General features: G+C 37.8%; 1 protein-coding gene across 3 annotated transcripts in view; it reads right to left on the reverse strand.

Moving 5' to 3' along the window:
* Positions 1-5567: 5567 nt before the first annotated feature.
* OSTN (osteocrin) overlaps positions 5568-15509 on the reverse strand; it is a 34003-nt gene continuing 24061 nt past the window's right edge. For all 3 annotated transcript variants that reach the window (XM_051991023.1, XM_051991021.1, XM_051991022.1), the window contains exons 4-5: positions 10089-10185; positions 5568-5759 (exon numbers count right to left, since the gene is read on the reverse strand). In XM_051991023.1, the coding sequence (XP_051846983.1) occupies positions 10101-10185 (85 nt within the window). In that variant the 3' untranslated portion in view covers positions 5568-5759; positions 10089-10100. The remainder of the gene's footprint in view (positions 5760-10088; positions 10186-15509) is intronic.

The following is a 15509-nucleotide window of genomic DNA, read 5'->3' on the forward strand; positions in this document are numbered from 1 at the left end:
AATTTGTGTATATTTATGAAGGGGAATCATATTTCTTCACTTAAATGTCTCCAAGTTGAAATTCATCATCCCATGACCTACCTCCATCCAAGAAGCCAATGAAGCATTTTTTAGACTTTATTATGTGTAGTAAAAGATATAATCAGTTCTGTCCTTGAATTCTTACAGGGATCTTAGTTTCAGAAGAAATGATACCTCTGCCTCTGCCCTATAACTATCTGACCCCATGAATCAATGCTTTGATTGGAGTTACTAATTCATGTCTCTACCACAGCTACAGCAAGAGTTCAAAAAAGGAAGTTTATCAGCTCTGCTGTCAGATATTGAAGCCAATATGGAACAATGATTTCCTGCATCTCCCAGATGGTTTTTCTCTTTGCTTCTCTTTTCCTTGAATCCACCTGAAAAAACACATTTTGGAAATTCCCAGGCCTCAGTTCAACTGAAAGATCAGATTGACCATTATTTCCATTTTATGTCATCTTTTAAAAAAAATACATATTTTTCTCTGTGTTTTACAATGTGCGTAAGGATTTGCTGAGTAGTATGTACATTTTAATTTGTAAGTATATATGCTCAGAGTAGGCTGTGGACTTGAAATATTTTAACTGAGAATTGTGAATATTAAATAAAATTTGGAGATCGCTGATGCAGTGGATGGGCATGGGGCTTTGGGGTAAAATTTATTTGGCCAAAGTTAACAAAAATAAGGATAGAGGGACAATAATTATCAAATATCATTATTTCTGAAAGTTTTATGTACACAAATTATAGATTTCCTTCTGTCAAATAAGCTTTGTGCCTGAACAAATATATATATATTGTTTAGGCATCTGGGGGTAAGTGATTTGCCCAGGGTCACAAAACCAGAAAGTGTTAAATGTCTAAGATAAGATTTGAACTTAGGTCCTCTTGATTTCAGGACTGGTGCTCTATCCACTATACCGATTATCTGCCCCCAAATAAATGATTTTCAAAAAGGCTTATGACCTCAATGTAACCTAAGAAATAGCAGGCGGATTACCCTATCAAAACAAGATGTCAATAGAAATAAGGTGGGATAATCTTGGAGGGATGACATTAAGACTAAGGGACACTGGGAAAATTTTCATGTACCAGCTGGGATTTTAGTTGGAACTTAAAGGAAGCTAGGTAAATCAGGAGCAGAGATAAGGAGGAGAGAGTTCTAAGTATGAGGGAGAGCCAGTGAAAATGGCTGGAGTCCATAGATGGAGTTTCTGATGTAAAGAACAGAGAACTGCATTGCAGAGTAGGGGTAAGTAAAGGACGATAAGAATGAATAACTAGGAGATGACCAGGAATAAAATAATATAAATAGATAAAATAAAAGTGATTGAAGGCAAAACAAGATTTTATATTTATTCCTGGAGATGACAGGGAACCACTGATAGTCTTTGAAAAGCCAGCTATCATGTCAAGCTAGAGCTTCAAGAAGTTCAGTTTGACAGATAAGTGGAAGAAGGACTGAGATGGTAAGAGATGAAGCAGAGACCCCTTCCAGAAAACTCCTACAGTGGTCCAGACCTGAGATTATGAGACTCTGTAAGAAGGTCTAACACTTTAAGAGGATAAAAGGGGACATGTCTGACAGACATTATCAAAATAAAATCAACAGGTCTTAGCAGCCGATTGGATATCGGGAATACAAGTGTGGAGTTGAACATAATGCCATGGTTGTGAATCTAGGGGAGCAGGAGAATGGTGGTACCCAGTGATAAGCAATAACAGTAAAAAGGAAGGTGGGAGGAGGGGAAGGTCTACAAGTAAAAATAATGAATACAGTTTTGTGTATACTAAGTTCAAGATGCTTATGGGACATTCAGTTTGTGAAGTTCAATAGATGAAGATAGAAATCTGGAGGTTAGAAGAAAGGTTAGGGTTAAATAAGGATATCTGAGAATCATTGGCAGAGAGATAATAATTGAATCATAAGAGCCAATGAGATCACAGAGAAAAATATTATACAGGAAGAAAAGAGGGTCCAGGATAGAGGCTTGGGGAATATTCCCTATTAACAAGTATAACTTGGATGAAGATCTAGCACAGGAGACTGAGGACAACTCAAATATGGAGAAGAAGAAACAGGAGAGGTTAGCACCATGAAAACCTAGAGTATGATGAAGAAAATGATTGAAAATGTCAAAGGCTACAGAGTTCAAGCAGGATTAGAAATGAGGGAAAAAAAGACCATTGAATTTGGCAAAGATAGGATCACTGGGAACTTTGAAGAGATCTGCTTCAGCTGAATGAGGGCAGAAGCCAAACTTTAGAGTTAAGAAAAAAGCAGAAGGAGAGGAAATGGAGGCCTCTGTTGTACATGGCCTTCACTAGGAAGTTAGCCACAAAAGGGAGAAGACATGTGGGATGATAGAATGCATCCAGCAAAGATTTTTTGAGCATGTAGGGGGAGCCCTAGGAACAAGGATTGTCATTTGCTTTAAATAAACATGCTTCCTGCCAGAGTTTTAAAGTTCCCAGAAACACCAAGTATATTTGTTACATGGGAACATCTCCAAAAAAGAAAAAAAAAAAAAGAGTAATTTTTTGGTAAAATAATTAGTTTTTTTTTTTTTTTAATGTACTTTCAAGTATTTCCCTGCAGAAAGAATAGGTTAGTTCAGAAGCAGGAATATCCTTAAGTTACTGCAGCGATCTCTTCAGGTAATAATGAGGTCCAGTACAAAGAGGGAGGGAATAGAATCCAAAGACAAGAGATGTTATCTCATTTTCTCATCTCTGCCTTCCCTGTTTTATAGCATCAGAGAAACATCTGACCGTCATTTAGAGAAAACCTTAAACTTAATTGTTGATGTTGTTTATTTTTTAAGTCACAAGAATGATCAATCTTTTCTCTAAGTTCTTATGATATGTATGTTCAATGTTTTCACAGTTTGATCTTGTGTAACATATTCTATTTTATATGAAACCCATAGGATCCCTTAGGGCAGGGGGGTCATGTGTCATATCATTTGTTTTGGACATTCCACAAAGCCTATTCTTCCACAGGAAGCGATTAATAAATATTTGGAGATTTTTTTTTAAAGGAACAAGTATATAATCAATTTACTTTACATCCCCCAAAGTCTTGACTATGAGGAGTTTTTATGATGCAGTAGATTAATTTCTGCTTCTCCTGACAGAGGGTGATCATGGAGTTCAGCAACTGAAATGAAAAATAGCCAGTCTGGAAAGGAGAGGAAAACTTCATGTTACGTCAATGGGAAGTCAAGGGATGATCAGTTCTTAGAGAAATTTTTCTAAAATATGGGAAGCTGATGAAGGGCTGATACCAAAGATGGTCTCAGGAAGAAATGGGATAGCAGTTCTCTACTTGTAAAGTTTTTAATATGAACTCTCCTTCATCCCCCTAAAAATTCCCTGATCTCAAGAAGTTTACATTCTACAATAAAGTGTCTATATAGACTGTGTCATCTTTGCCAATGCTACGTAATAATTGAATATCCATTTTATTGCTTAATCACCATAAACTCTTCCTCAAGAATAAGTTAAAACTTTGGATAATACATTTCCTCCTCTCCATCCTATCACTAACAGTTTCCCAATGGAAGTGAATGAGAAATAAAATTTTTAGTGTGCAAATATACTTCAGAACTGCCAGCACAACAGCATTCTATCTAAAGAAAAAATTATGGGGTAGTGAAACCAGCCCCAGACTTATCATTAGTTGGTCAGCATTTCTGACTTCAACCCTTATTTTATCTCAGTTTCTCTATAAGTAAAATGGAGATAATAACACTGAATCTACCTTATACGACTAATATAAGGAGAGCACTTTATTAATGGGATACATACATATATACTTATGTATAGATAAATGCACACAAATACATATATATATATATATATATATATATATATATATATATATATATATATTTAAAGTTGATTTCTTAATTGTCTTTTCAAGACATTGATCATGCTGTGAAGTACATAAGATCTCCAGGGGAATCTTTTCTGTTTCCTCTCTTGTTCTTTCCCTAATCTCACCAAATGTTTTGTCTACTCTAACCTGGTTCCTCTAGAATATAGTCTAGCTGAATACAATTGATGTAATCTACACCAATCCAGCTGATCTAATTCTAATCTGATGAAATGAGATGATTTGGGTAAAGTGCTTTGCAAACTTTGAAATACTATGTAATGGGGGTCTTTGTTTTCATCTAATTCAGCCTGATACAGTCCAATAAGAATTCAGTTCAAGCAGATATAGTCCAACTCAGGTCAATGTTACCCAATAAATCCAACCTAACCCAATCTGCTATGGCTCAGTCTCTATCTAATCTTATCAATTCAATCTGTATATAGTAAGCACTCATTAATGCCTATTATGGGTCTAGGAAAAATGCTAGATGGTGATAAAGGGACAATCCCTGGCCTGAAAGATCATACATAAGCAAGTAGGTAACAGAATCCTGAACCTGGAGTCTGGAAGAGCTAAATTCAAATGTGGGATCAGGCACTTTCTGGCTGTGACCCTGGGCAAGTGCCTTCACTCCAGTTTGCCTGTTTCCTTATTTCTAAAGTGGTGCTAATAATAGCACTTTCCTCCAGGGTAAAAATAAATGATAAATTAATAATAATTATATAGTGCTTTGCAAACCTTAAAATGCTAGTTATTATGTTGATTATGATAGCATTGTTGTATAAGTGAATGAACATAATGGAAATTACAAGTAATATTTAATTGGTCTTTTCTTGTCTTAATCCTTCTTATGATCACTTATCCCATTGCATGTGCAGTGTGCTTTCTCTCATCTTTGGACTATGGATCATTTCTCTTTTACCATGAGTAGCAAGTGACCCCCCTCTCTCAGCCTACTCTGTCTAACTCTGCCCTCCTCCTAGAAGCTTGACCCTTCTCCCAGCTGCTTCTGACCAAAAGGAATCTTTATTAAGATGGATAAAACTTCCAGTTTTTCCCAGTTCACCATGAAATCACACACAATAGTTTGCAGACTTTAGGGCTCAGACCAACAAATGTTGTCTTTAAAAGTAGTTTACTTATATGTTCAAGGATAGGCAGTGAAGGGGCAAGAGCTCTATCAAGCCACAACCATCTTTTTGCAAACCTTTCACTCAGGGATCAAGAGGCTTTAGCACTCTGAAGTCTTAAGGATAGCATCACACTCCGGGGAGAAATGAAAATCAGACCGTTCTTTTGCTTGTTTTTCTCCTTGGATCAGTCTTTCTGGTTTATGACTAAGTTGGGGATAATTGAAGAAGCGGCAAGTTGATGGGCAGGGCAGGACTATATAGTAATGATCTAGCAATTATTCACAGCAAGGAAAAGAAACAAAAAGCTGAAGATTACTGTCAAGAAATACAAACATCATTCTCTTTCCCTCTAAAAACAAATAACGAAATGAAAGTTCTACATCTTAATTTCCCAGCATACATCTGTCCTGAAAAAATCCCTTGAGCCAAAATGATCCCTTCTAAAACTCAGGAAAGCCTATCTATAGGCTATAGTATTTCTGATTTATAAACAAACAGATTCTCCTAAAACAAGAGACTTTGGAGACAGCTTGCAGAGCTTGGAAGGTTTTTCTTTAATGTTTAAAATGAAAAGTGCCATTTACCGAAATGAGACACCTTCAGGGGGAGTGACAGGATTTTGATTTGATACAGGGAGGGGGGAGGCTTGGGATTACCATTAGGATAAGACAAGAGTCTCCTCCATTGGGGGTTCTGTCACATGTCATCCCAGGAAGCAGGATCTGCAGAAAAAAAATAATTTAAGTTGTTCAAATGACCAAAATATATAGTAACAATAAAAATAAAATAAAATAAAATAAAAAAGACTCCAGTGTGAATATGAAGGCCCAAAGCTCTGTTGGGAAACTGAGATGGAGAATCTCAGTTTTGCCAAATCCGTAACCATGAGGCACCCTGCCTCATCTCCAGGCTCTGCTTTGCCTGAGACATCAACAGAGCATGGAATGTGAGTAGGAAAATGGTCAGAGTAGAAAGAGACTGCCTCTAAGCCACATTGCAGCCTAGGTGTAGTATGTAGAAAGTCAGCCAGGAAGGTCCGTACTCAAGTCCCACTTCTGACACATACTGGCTGTGTGACTCTGGGCCAATCCCTTAACTGGTCAGTGCTCTAGACCATGCTCTCAGCCTAAAGTATGTGCAGATGGATGGAACTTCCTACTGATCCAGGCTTAAAGATGGAGATGACCTTTGCTTGGAGGATCTCAGTGTCTTGGATTGGTCCCAGGAACTAAGGGAAGCCCCTTGGGTCAATCACAGGTCAACGGTTGGATAAGAAGGAGGCTTGCAGGTTTGCATGTTGTATTTGTAATCTGGAGATGTGGACTTGAATCTCAGCTCTAGACCTTCTGGCTAGAGGGTTAGAGACAAGCTCCACAAACTCCTGAGTCTCAGTTTTCTCATATATAAGATGGATATAATACTTTGTTTGTCAACCTTATAGGGTTGTTGGAAGAATGCCTTCTGAAAGTTTCAAAAGATTATGGGAAAGATGTTTTTAATGTGCCCAAATGACTGTTTCCTCTATTCCTCTCTTTTCTTTTCTGACAGCCATCTTTGTTGGCTGGGTTCCTGTCATCCAGCAAGATGTGCAGGAACAAGTGAATGGTTTCATCACTGCCTGAGGGTAATAGGAGCAGCAAACTTCATACAGATGAGCTCTAAGGCAATGGCAGGCTTCTCTGCTTTGCACAGTTTGGAAACAATCTACTTCCTGGCCTAGAGTTTATTCCTCTGGATATCATTTTCCTTTGGGCTCTTTCTAAGGTCTCTTTGGGGTTTAAAAGGTTAAGCCAAGATCTCTTCTGGATTCAGACAGAACAAGATAAAAATCAGTGCCTTGACTGCCCCGATTCACATCACTAATTATTTTTATCCTAGCAATCACTTCCACAATAACTCTGAATAAATACTTCTCTAAGGAAACGATTCAAATTCTTTTTTAGCAAAATTTAGAAGGACAGATTTTGCTGCGGAAGTTAGCTAAACACACAAAACAATCAAGAGCTTATTTAAAAAGTTGTGGTTATTTGTAAATACCCCTAAATGCTGAAATGGCCCATGTTTACTGTTGTTAGTGTAGGTTTTGAAACCTGCCTTAATCCTCTGTGAGGAAGTTACAGGATCCTTCATGCTTGAAGGCTGGGATTCTGGTTGTGGGTGGAAATCATGAAAAATACTGCAATTTTGCATAACCCAAACCTCAAGTCAAATACAACTCCGGTGGTCAGGGCTGAGTTTCTCTTCAAGTTGTCAGGTGCAAAGTGAAACTCAGAAGCATTAGCTTCAAATCCCACAGCAAGGAAACATGATTTTCATAAAGTGCGTTACTATATTCGGCTGCCTTAGAAATGTGAAAGAAGGAAAGGTCTTCTCTAGCCCCATGAGATGAGAATAGAGAAGTCCATGGAAAGAATCACAGTAAAGAGGGATGGGCTACCTCTGTGAATGTGGGAAAGTCAAATCTTCTTTGGGCCTCAATATTCTCATCTTTGAAATTGAGAAAATAAGGTTTATACTATATACCCACTAATTTTATAGACCTACTAGTATAAATTTATACTACTATTGTCTGGATCAAAAAGAATAGTCCATGTAAAGTGCATTATAAATTTAAATATACTTAATAATAAGGTCAAAAAAAGGGGTGGAGAAGACAACCCAGGACTTATGAGCCTTGAAAACTGTATGAGAATTGGTTGGTAAATCATATCCCATTAAAGGAGATTCTGAGTTCAAAGTACCTTATGTTAATTAATTATTTTGATTAAAAAAGGAGAAAAAGCATATTCTATAAAGCTGTCTAGGAGCAAGATGAAAACATTCATTTTGAAGCATTTCTTTTAAATAGCATAACTTTGAGGCTTTCTTGGCAAAGTTATGATATGCTAATTTGGACTAGAAGTGACAATGACCAGATTTCCATATTTGTGTTGGCCTAAAAAAAACACTTGAATTTAGTGACTATTCAAAGCTTTATCAACAATTTGAATTTATGGGGTTTGTGAAACTGGGTCAGAATTCTAATGAAAAATGGCTAAAAATGGCCTCAGAAACCATTTGGTCCAGTTCATTTTCTAAATCAGCAAATTGTGGCCTGGGATGTTAATTCACTTTTCCACTGTCATACTGGAAAGAAGCTTCAGAGATTTGAACCCCAGGCCTCTCACTTTAGGCTCTGTCTGTACTCTGCTTCTAATCAAGGCTGGATTCTGAAATGTCTATGGGCATGAGTTTAGCATTCAGCTCTCCAGATGCAGAAATAATAATGGAACACACTAATTACCTTGGGCCACCTCCCTTCATATTGTTCCAAATTCAAAAAAATAGAACAGGGACAGTGAGTTCTAGGAAGTGACTTGGATTTCTCTAATGATTGGTCTTAATTCAAGGTTTTTTGTTTTTTGTTTCCTTTTTTTAACCACTAAAAAATAAAAAACACTCAAACTAATCCCAAATCATCAACATAATGCACATCTAGTTTGTATATCTCGGCATGTGATTTGATAATGATCTTGATTAAATGGTAGAGAATCGTATCTTGGGTTTGGTCAAAGAGGCATTCTGTAAATCTAGATCTACACACTTTGGATGCAAAGTTCCCTTCAATAAAAGTTTCCTTGGGAAGCTATCTGTTTATGTGTGTATGTGTATGTGAATTTGGATTTGTGTGCATGGATAGATGTAGGAATGTATTTTTGAGTCTATATGTATGCATGACAGCATGTACGAATGTGTGTATAATTATTTACACCATTATACTTATTTAAACCATCATATACACACATATAATGGTTTAAATAAGTATAATAGTATAAATAATGGTATAAATGTATGGATATATGTGTACATGACTCTCTATGTGTATGTGTGTGTGGGGAGTGATGGGGTAGGCAGAAGTGCTGATCTCATCAGGAGGACATTGGTGGTGATTGTGATGGACTGGAGGACAGAAAGGAAGACTGATAGAGAACTTTATGCTCCCAAGAACACACCTCTTAGGAGTTGTTCAAGGTCTGAGCTCATGTAAAGGGAGAGCTATACTCTCTGAGCTAATGAGATCTTACCACCTGGAAGTAAGGAGATGCTGTAGCTAGATTCCTGTTCCTCCGAAGAATATTGTCAGGGGTAAAAATCACTAAGAGAGGCAGCCAAAATGACCAAGAACCCAAAAAGGTCTAGGGGCTGCAGTTCACTTCCCTTAAGGGAAATAAGGTGCAAAATGTCCAAAAATATTACTGCCTGAGAAGTGGGGAGACCCCTGCCTCTTAGGCTGCCTGCATTAGACTTTCACATTATTTCTTTCTCAATAAATTCAAAATGCATTTGCTAAGTACCTGCCCATGCATAACACTGCACTAAATGATATGTTCCCAGTGCAAACCATACCAGAAAGTGCGGACACTCAAGGAATCTTTATTGTGTAATGCTGCCTCTGACTGGAACTGTGCCCCCTTGTCAATAGAAATATTGGTGTGCCAAAGAGAAGGCTAGCTAGCTATAAAGAATCAAGAGGGCTAAAATGGTAGGTGAGTGGTTGAGGCCTGAGGTCAGGAAGAGCTTTTGACAAGGCTGTCCCCCTGGAGAAATGAACTTTCTCTACTTTCTCTAAAGCTAATGGGTTTTTCAAGATCATTTGGATGACCTTTTGTTTGGTGTTATGTCAGAAGGTTTTTCAGAGGTGTGAGTTGGGCCAGATGCAACTGGGCTTTCTTAAAGCTCAGAAATTCTCTTACTCCTGTGGTTGGGTATTTATTATGAATCAAGTCATAGGATCATTTCCTATTAGTTTATGTATGTTCACCATACAGAAATGCATGCAAATATTTACTGGTTGATTTTACTAAAATTTTAGATTTAGAAAAAATTAAATCTCAATATTTGGTATCATTTATTATTTTACTAGAATGGGCCTGAAATGAAAAAAAAAAAAAACAAAAAAACAATAATTATGTATGTCAGAAAAATCAATGTCCAATACTGAACACAGTGAGTTCATCTGAATTGCTTCCAAGGGGACCATATGTATCATTCCTCAATGAAACTGTACTTACCCATGGATCCTACTAGCCCCTGGTGTTTGCAAGACGGTTACTTCCAATACGATCGATGGGGACTCCAAATCGCCTTTTTGGAAGGTCCACTGTTTTTCTGGAAGATATAGGCATTTAAAAAAGTGAGTTTAGGAGGGAATTGCAAAGAGCTACTCAGTGAAAGTGGAATCAAAAAATCCTAGATTGAATGCTGGAAGGACTCTCTCGGGCCATCTTTCCTTGAGGTACCTGAGTGAGGTCCAAAGGGTTAAATTATTTGCCCTGGGTTATACAAGTAGCACCAGAGTTGTTTTTGTCCCTGTGTCTTTGAGCCTCTTTGGACACCTCCATTTCTCTAATAACTGATAATTACAGCCTGTGGTCTACCAGAAATCTGAATGACTACTGGTCATGGTGAAAGGAAGCTGGAAAGACCAGCAGCATTTTGCCGGTTCATTTTGGTAGCTATTTAGTAACACCAAATTCCCAAAAGTCAATCTAAATCAAAGTGATCCCATACGTTGCTTCCAGAAAGGGAAAATTCCAATGTTCCCCAAGGGAGAACGTCCATGAGCACTCATAAGAAAGATAGAAAGGGAAGAGAGAGGAAAAGCCAAGGGAAGAGGGGAGCAGGTTTGGTCCTACTCTTCCTCAAGCTCTAGGTGGTTGACACGTATTGCCGAGAACCAAAGAGCTGACATAAGACTTAGAAGCCGTGTAAGTCAAGCACGCATCTGATGCAGAATTCCCCTTTATGATTCACCAAAGGTAGGTCATGCAACTTTTGCAAGATCACTTTCAATTCTAGAGAGCTAATACCTTTTAAGTTGTATAAATCATTTCCCACTCTTCCCTGGTTCTAACATCCAGGAAAGTTAAAACCTTCTTTGTCCTGTTAAGTCTCTATGCATCTCACTAAAAGGTCTTCCAATCAATCTTTCCAAATCTCCCGACATTTCAATATGGTTCCTAAGAATTTCTTAAATCTAGTCTTCTCTCAGGTCTGTTTTTATAAATGTTTCTTCTCTTCTTCTACATTTCCTCTCCTCTTCCCTCTCTTCTTTCTCCCAATATGAGGCAACAAGGGGCCTAGTTGAATAAGACTTGATTGAATTCTGATTGGTTGAAGATTTCAGTCTTTCAGTTTACTTGGGCCAAAATTACTTAGACATTAATAGTCTATGGGATAATATAAAGGGGATGGTGTTCCGTGTAAGCTAACTGCCTGTAGCGACATGGGCAGACTTGACCTGTGGGCAGCTTTTGAGTACTGATGATCAAACTCTCTCCTCTATCTATTTTTGGATGTGTGACACTCTTACAGAATGGTTTGCCTGGTCATCTGTTCAACCTTTACTCCCGTTCTATGTTTTTGACCACCTGTATTAAGTTGTTGATGGGTTTCTTATTTGTCTCTCACATAGAGGCAGTATGGAAAATCAGAAAAGATGCTGTCTCTGGGGTCAAATTATGTGGGTTCAAATTTTTACCTCTGATGCTTACTACCCACATGGCCTCCAGCAAGTCACTTATATAACCAGGTACTCAGCTAACTCCTCTCTAAAACAGGATGAGAGCTGGACTAGGTTGCCTCTGAGACCCCTTCTGGCTCTTGATATGTGATTCTAGTTGCACTTACATTTTTTAATTTTGTCATGATTTGAAGTATCATGCTGAATGAAATATGTGAGCCTTTGCCTCCAAAGGTTTTAACTAGTCATTAAATTTTCTTCTGTCCTGTCAAGCTCTTCCAAGAATACGGGGCTATTGGAAGGGAAAGGGATCATGTATGAAGACCCGATCGAAATATGTGAAAGCCCTTTGAAACATAAACAGAAGGGACTAGATGCCTATGACCTGGACATGGTAGGCTGTGCTGAATGACTCTCACAGAACTAAACAAGCATGGCTTGGAACACCATCCCAACTATGTGCTGATAGACATACATGGAGACATATACACACACCACCTAGCTTCCCTAGATATTGAAAAGTACATAATAGTGCAGTGCCCTGAGAGAAGCATCTGGGGATGACATACTGCCCCTAGACACAAACTATTCTGTGAGGCAGGGTAGATTGCTGAACCTATTTCCCAGCACTCTCTGAGACTTGAAGGTACAGAGCTGGTATGATTTGCTGGGGGAGGAATTTACCTCATTGGGAATTTCTTGTACCAACAAAATCATAGACCCAAACCTGAAATAAAATAAAATTAATTGAATGATTGTAATGACAAATATAGATTACAAACAAGTGCTTTGAAAAGAGCCTCTAGAAACTGAGGGATGATGATTCTTTAGTTTTTGCTGAAACAATCATGAAGGCATCTGGGAAAATGGGCTCTGGGGGCTTACTTGCTCTGACTCTTATATGCTGTGACTGCTCAGAAGTCAAAGAGTTCTGCATATTTTCAACTGGATATTTTCCTAGAACGAAATGTTTTTGGAAAGTTCCCTGTGACTTTGCTCTGTCCTTCTTCCTCTTTTCCTCTCCTCTCCCATCCTGCCCTCACCCACACCATGGACCTTTTGGAGAAAAAAAAAAAAAAACTAAAACAAAAACAAAAAACATCAGCAATAACAATAGCAGCTCAGGCTTCAGTCAGAGATTTTATCCAAGTTTAGGGCAAGAGAAAAGCTTCTCACTGGCTGTTAGTCCCTCTTGTGACAAAGTAATGGTATGACAAGCCTTCCATGAAATTGAAACCCAACATTGAGGCTCAGCTTTCAAATATTCCTCAAAAAGAGGATGGAGAGAAATCACCAGGAAAACCAAGAGAAAACATCTGACTTTGGCATCAATTCAGTTTTGACTATTGAAAGTTCCCTTCCAAATATGGCCTTGCCTGGTCCTCACCCAGGAGGCTGTCTTGACTTCTCACTTAGCTGGAGCATTTGTTCAGCTGTTCGAGCTTCTAGAAACTCGATCGCCCAAACCCAGAATCTCATTGTAAGAAGGGACTTTGGAGGATGTCTAGCCCATAAAGGAACCTTAAACAGAATTCCCTAGATAACATCAAAGGGAGTCCAGACTGTTTGCAGACCTTCAGAGACAAAGTCTCCCAAAACAGCCTCACTTAATTCTAGCCAGCTCAGGGTTTATCCCAACAGGAGGTTGAAATTGACTTGGTTGCTGTTTCTCTCCCTCTTCTCCCCCTCTTCCATCTCCCCCCATTGCTTCTGATTCTATTCCTGGGGTCCAAGCAGAACAAAACCAATTACTTTGCTACATGCCAGGCTTCATGTACTAACACCTCATTTTATTGGAATTGGCAGATTTTTTTCTTTCTTTTTTCTTTCTTTTTCCTTCTTTTTCTCTTTTTCTTTTCTTTCTTTCTTTGTTCTTCCCTTCCTTCTCCCTTTTTTCTTTTCTTTCTTTCTCCTTCTTTTTCTCTTTTTCTTTTCTTTCTTTCTTTGTTCTTTCCCTTCCTTCTCCCTTTTTTCTTTTCTTTATTTGTTGTTTTTTTTCCTTCCATCCATCCTTCCTTCCTTCCTTTCTTCCATTCTTCCTTCCTTCCCTCCTTCCTCTCTTCCTCTCTCCCTCTCTCCCTTCCTCTCTTATTCCTTTCTCTCTTTTTTTTTTCAAATTGAAAATTTGTGGCATTCCTATATTAGGCAAGTCTACTGGTGCCATCTTTCCCCCCCCCAATAGCATCTGTTCATTTTATGTCTCTGTGGCAAATTTTGTCAATTCTCACACTATTTCAATTTTTTCATTGTTATTATATTTGTTATGATGATTTGTGATCAGTGATCTTGGATATTATTATTTTAATTGGTTTTGGGTGCCACAAACTATATCCATATAAGATGCTGAAATTAATCTATCAATGCAGTATATATTCTGACTTCTCTGCCAATGATCTTTCTCCCTTTTATCATGCTTCCTTATTCTGAGGCACAATGATATTAAAATAAGGTTAGTCAATAACCCTTAGAAGTGTTCAAGTGAAAGGCACAGTTAATCCATGTGAAAAACTCCATTATTATCTTAGTTTAAGAAATTACCACATTCACTCTGATCTCCAGGAACTGTCACTCTGTTCAGTCAGTAGCAATCAGCATGGAGGCAAGAACCACCACCAGCAAAAAGATTACGATTCGCTCAAGGCTCAGATGACATTTAACCTTTTTTAGTAATAAAATATTTTTAATAATAAAGTATATACATTCTTTTTAGACATAGTACCATCATCCTTTAGTAGATGACAATCTAGTATCAAATCATTTTTTATCTAAAGAAAGAAATTCATGTGACATGTTTTATTGTGATATTTACTTTATTGTGATATTTCTGGAACCAAACCTATAATATCTCCGATACTTAAATATCTGTCTATACTTAAAGAGCCTTATCAATCCCTCACTTCTGCCCCAGCATTCTGTTTTCTAGGCTAAATGTGTCTAGCTAATTCAATCTTACTTTCTATGTATAATATGGCATATACTTGAGACACCTCAATATGTTACTTTCTGGCTTATTCAAGTCCTTCATAAACTTTTGTCTAGATTAAAAGCAACATTATAGTTGTGCTCTGAATCAGACAGTGAACAGGAATGATATTTGTCTCTATGATTCCTCCCTTAGCACAATTTAGATTGTAGTTATTTTTTTTTTCATCTTGCATCCAACTTATCTTATATTTGGGTAAAGGTCCACCAAACACCTGACACCTTTTTCAGTCAAATGGCTTCCTTTCCAGGCTAACATTTGTTATTAATGACTACTTTTATAGGCTTTCATGTCTGCAAGAAATTCTAGACCATTTTCCAGAAGTCTGCTATTAGAATTTCTTTTGAAATTTATGATTTTGCAAATATGACAAACTTAGACTTGAAGGAAGCTCTTGGAAGTTCCCAAGTGAATGAAATCTTCCTCAAGACTAGAGGCAGGCCTTTCCCACAAGCTTTCTGTATCTATTCCCCTAATGCTCCTTTGGACCATGTCTATGCTAACTGGAGAAAAGACTACTAGTTCACCACCAGGAGTCACTCTATGATACAAAATGGCTTCAGGATTTAAACAGTAGACAATTTAGCTGCAGGCTTTTCCCTGTATATGTGGCAAAGTTTATTATATCTTTGGCTCAGCCCAGATTATCAACTACTCATTATAGCATATACAACTGGAACTGGACTACGAATGCTCTTTGTATTTTGAAAATCATAACACTGCAATCGAACATGGTGGATCACAAGAGTATTTTCTTACTTTAAGGAACAGATGCAGACCTACAAGGGACCTTAGAGGCTTACCAGTCCAAGTCCCCTCATTCTAACTTTGAGCTCAATGAGGCCCAGAGACATTAACTGCTTTGTCCAAGATCCCAGGGAGATAAACAGCTGAGTGAGATTTGAATCAAGGATCTTTGACTCCAGAGCCAGTGCTTTAAGATGACTATGAAAAAGCTATTATAAGCCATAAACATCTTTTTTTGAA

The sequence above is a fragment of the Antechinus flavipes genome, chromosome 3 (genome assembly GCF_016432865.1).
Source record: "Antechinus flavipes isolate AdamAnt ecotype Samford, QLD, Australia chromosome 3, AdamAnt_v2, whole genome shotgun sequence".
Taxonomy (NCBI): domain Eukaryota; kingdom Metazoa; phylum Chordata; class Mammalia; order Dasyuromorphia; family Dasyuridae; genus Antechinus; species Antechinus flavipes.